The 3,792-nt window shown below is 40.6% G+C and overlaps 1 protein-coding gene across 1 annotated transcript; it reads right to left on the bottom strand.

Annotated features, from left to right (window-relative positions):
- Positions 1 to 1,368: 1,368 nt before the first annotated feature.
- On the bottom strand, positions 1,369 to 2,271 carry Vmn1r192 (vomeronasal 1 receptor 192). The gene has a single exon (NM_145845.1). It carries the CDS (start codon positions 2,269 to 2,271, stop codon positions 1,369 to 1,371), a length of 903 nt encoding a protein of 300 aa, NP_665844.1.
- Positions 2,272 to 3,792: the final 1,521 nt, after the last annotated feature.

Consider the following 3,792-nt stretch of genomic DNA (forward strand, 5'->3'; position numbering starts at 1 on the left):
TAGGAGCCAGAGGGAACAAAGACACCTATAGACCCACAGAATCAAGCCCACTAAGAAGTACAAACATATATTCTATATCTAATCTCTATGAGCTAAAGGTGTATGCATTATAAATTGTTCTTCCATATTGAATTTTAGATGTGGGGACATAATGTTTGCTATGCAGCATAGATTGACCTGGTGGTCTGCATGCAACAGAAGCTGATCTTGAGGTAACTCAGGGGGGCAAGGAGACTCAGCAACACGTGGATGTTCAGTAGAGGACATAGTGTGTTACTGGTAGTGAGAGATGGAAGATTCAGTGTTTAAAATCTAAGATCAATGTTTTAACCCACCAATGTGCCAGTGAGCCCTGGGCTACAGCATGAACCCAAAAAGCATCATTTCTGAGAGGCCATTTACCAGAGATTCTTGTACTAGCACTATAAGTTCTAACCCAGTTATAATTGGGCAGCATCATTGACATGTTATTTTTCATTCTGGAGTGTGCTATGGTGGCCTTGCTTGTTTCACTGTTATTTTCACTCTGTAGTATTAGTTCACCTCAGATGAGGTACATTTCTTCATCTCCACCTGTGATGCTTGACCCAGGGAGTGGCATTCTTCAGAGGTGTGGCCTTATTGGAATAGATGTGTCACTGTGGGTGTGGTCTTAACACCTTCACCCTAGGTGCTTGGAAGTTAGTCTTCCACTAACAGCCTTCAGATGAAGTCAGAACTCTCATCTCTGCCTGCACCATGCCTGCCTGGATGCTACCCTGTTCCTGCCTTGAGGATAATGGACTGAACCTCTGAACTAGCCCTAATTAAATATTGTCATTTATAAGACTTGCCTTGGCCATGGTGTCTGTTCACAGAAGCAACCCTAAGACACCACCTAACTATTTTTTTCATGCTCTGTCTTTGGAAAAAAATGCAATAGCAATTTCTGATAGAAGTTTTACCTCTAGCATTTACCCGGTACACATAAAAGGAGAAATCACATGGCAGAGATGATGGAATAGGAAGATGGTAAGAATCCACTTTCAACTTGCCTAGAAACCCTCAATAGGACTTAAGATTGTGCAGTACCAGGGTGCTTTAGAAAAGGAACTCTATTCCCATAATATTTAATTTTAATATAATATTTAACTGTGATAAATAGAATATTAAGGCAAATGACAGTTTGATGAGGAATGCTGCAATCCCAGCAATTAGAGTGCTGAGTTACCTCAAAATCAGCTTCTGTTGCATGCAGACTGCCAGGTCAATCTATGGTGCATAGCAAACATTATGTCCCCATATCTAAAATTCAATATGGAAAAGCAATTTATAATGCATACACCTTTAGCTCATAGAGATTAGATATAGAATATATGTTTGTACTTCTTAGTGGGCATGCAAGACATTAGGAACACGAAAATCTCTGCTGATCAGAACATAGGGGCTGAAACTAGCATAACCAAGTTCTAAAAATGTTTTCATATTTAGTGAACTAGAATCATGTGTCACTGAAAAACCTGTGTAGAAGGAGAGAATGAAATCTACCCAATAGAAGAAAAGGAAGCAGGTCATAAGAGTGAGAACCCTCCATGTAGCTCTGATTTCTGGAGCAGAGTTGTTTGCAGACCTGGAGCTGTAAAGGTAGAGGACATGCTTGTGATGCTTATACAGATGGAGAGCCATGGACCCACTGCTCCAGCCCATGAGACTCTGAAAGATGACATCACGAAGAGTCATGAGAGAGAGGAAAAACCACTTGATGATGTGTCTTGATTGGAGCATATAGCAGTGGCCAATGAATGTTGCAGCTACAGACCTGTTCAAGCTACTGCCTGCTTTGATGTAGGAGAGCAAGTTGGAGCTTATGAGAACATTAACAATCCAAAAGACAAGGATAAAGGGAAGAACTTGGCATGCTGTTTGTGGTTTGAGCTTTGTCCAAAGGGCAGTCCTGGGACTGATGGTGATAGCCTGGACCACACTGAGGAGACAGGTGGTGCAGATGGAGAGGCCCCGTGCCATCCTTGCCAGATAAACCACAGTTTTACAACCAGTATCACCTAGGAAGTTTCTGAAATAGAACACTGTGGCTATATCTCTGATCCCTGTGCTACAAATAATGATTATATTAGAAAAAGCCAAGTGGATGAGAATAAGGTCAACAGGCTTTTTCTCAATCCACAAGGCAGGCATGTATATATGTCTCACAAATATTAGGGTATTTCCCAGAATTCCAGGTCCAGTCAGAGAAAGAAAGATTATTGTGTGGATAATATTATTCCAGTTCATCTTCTGACTTTATGCATAACAGTAGGAATAATCTCCTTAACACATGTAAGATTTTCTATGTTTATTCTGATGAAAATAATGGTCTCAGCAATGTAAATTCATATGTTTCTTTCCCTGAGGATGGTTGATCACAGTCTTTGTTTTTCCCGTGGAAGTGATGATGGCTAAAATCAGGGCATAAACCTGATAGTTTCCTGCATTTCACGACAATCCTTTGTTCCTCAAGTTCACATGACCATGTTCTTCCCAGACAAAAGCTTTATGCATGGCATCACTTTGGCATTTTTAAACCAACAGAGTCCTGAGCATTGGCCTGGCAGGCTCCTTCCTTTTCCTTCATGTCACCCAGTGTGAGTTCAGGCTACTAGACTGTCTTGTGCTTCATCCTGGCCTCTTCACTGACCCATATGCAACCATCACTCAAATGTTGTTGAACTCATAAAAAGCTTGTGGCTTCTCAGAAAGTTGTGCTTGGTCAAGTGGACCAGGTTCTCAGCTGAGATGATATGGTATCTCCTCTTCTCAGGCCCCTTGACCATAAATTATACACAGGTTAATGACTTAGTCAGGGTATGAAAATCTAGATTAATGGCCTCAAAGTGGGACTAACTGTGATTAAATTTGTGTTCCCAAAATGCATGTGTGGAATTATAGTGAAAGTGATTTCTTTTTTACCTTAATTAATTAACAAATTAAATTAATCCTGTGTTTTGTTTTGTTTTGTTTTTCGAGACAGGATTTCTCTGTATAGGCTGTCCTGGAACTCACTTTGTAGACCAGGTTGGCCTCGAACTCAGAAATCTGCCTGCCTCTGCCTGGGCTGGGATTAAAGGCATGTGCCACCACGCCCAGCTTAATCCTGTTTTTACCATGTCTCTTGGGAACACTTCCCCTAACAAAACTCCAACAAAACTGTTCTCGAAGAGTCTTAACAAAGGTGTACCTTCCCGATTGTTTTAAGATGGGTTTAGTTTAGTGATGTATTTAGTCAGAAATCTGTCAGCCTGCCAGACCTCCCCAATATCTCACACTGTGAATGTAATCACTTTATGAATGGTATGTTAGTTTCTCTGTTTTTCCTTTTTCTTTTTTTTCACTTTGTTTATTGCAGTAAAAAATGAGCCTTGGAGGCTGAAACTTACTCCATTTGTATCACACCTCACAAAACACATAGAACTTCACACAACAACCTTAATTTCAATTTGTCCTTCACAATTTAACATTTCATCTACGTCAAAATCAGTTCTGAATTACTTTGAAACCCTCCCAAAGACATGTTGACTTTGGTGCTTACATTTCCACAGTAATATGTGCTGTATTATCCAGGACTGATCTTTGCCCATTCCCCATGCCTCATAGCATCTGTTTAGTGCTTTATCACTTAAGATTATCCTTGTCCCTGCCTTCAGAAGGCTCTGCTGCCTGTGTATATTTTCCCTTCCTGCACAGGGCAGTGAGCAGGCCTCAGAAACACCAGTTTGTATGCTTTATGTAAATATTAGTGTAGTGCCTGTTCAAAAG

Source organism: Mus musculus, chromosome 13 (genome assembly GCF_000001635.26).
Source record: "Mus musculus strain C57BL/6J chromosome 13, GRCm38.p6 C57BL/6J".
Taxonomy (NCBI): domain Eukaryota; kingdom Metazoa; phylum Chordata; class Mammalia; order Rodentia; family Muridae; genus Mus; species Mus musculus.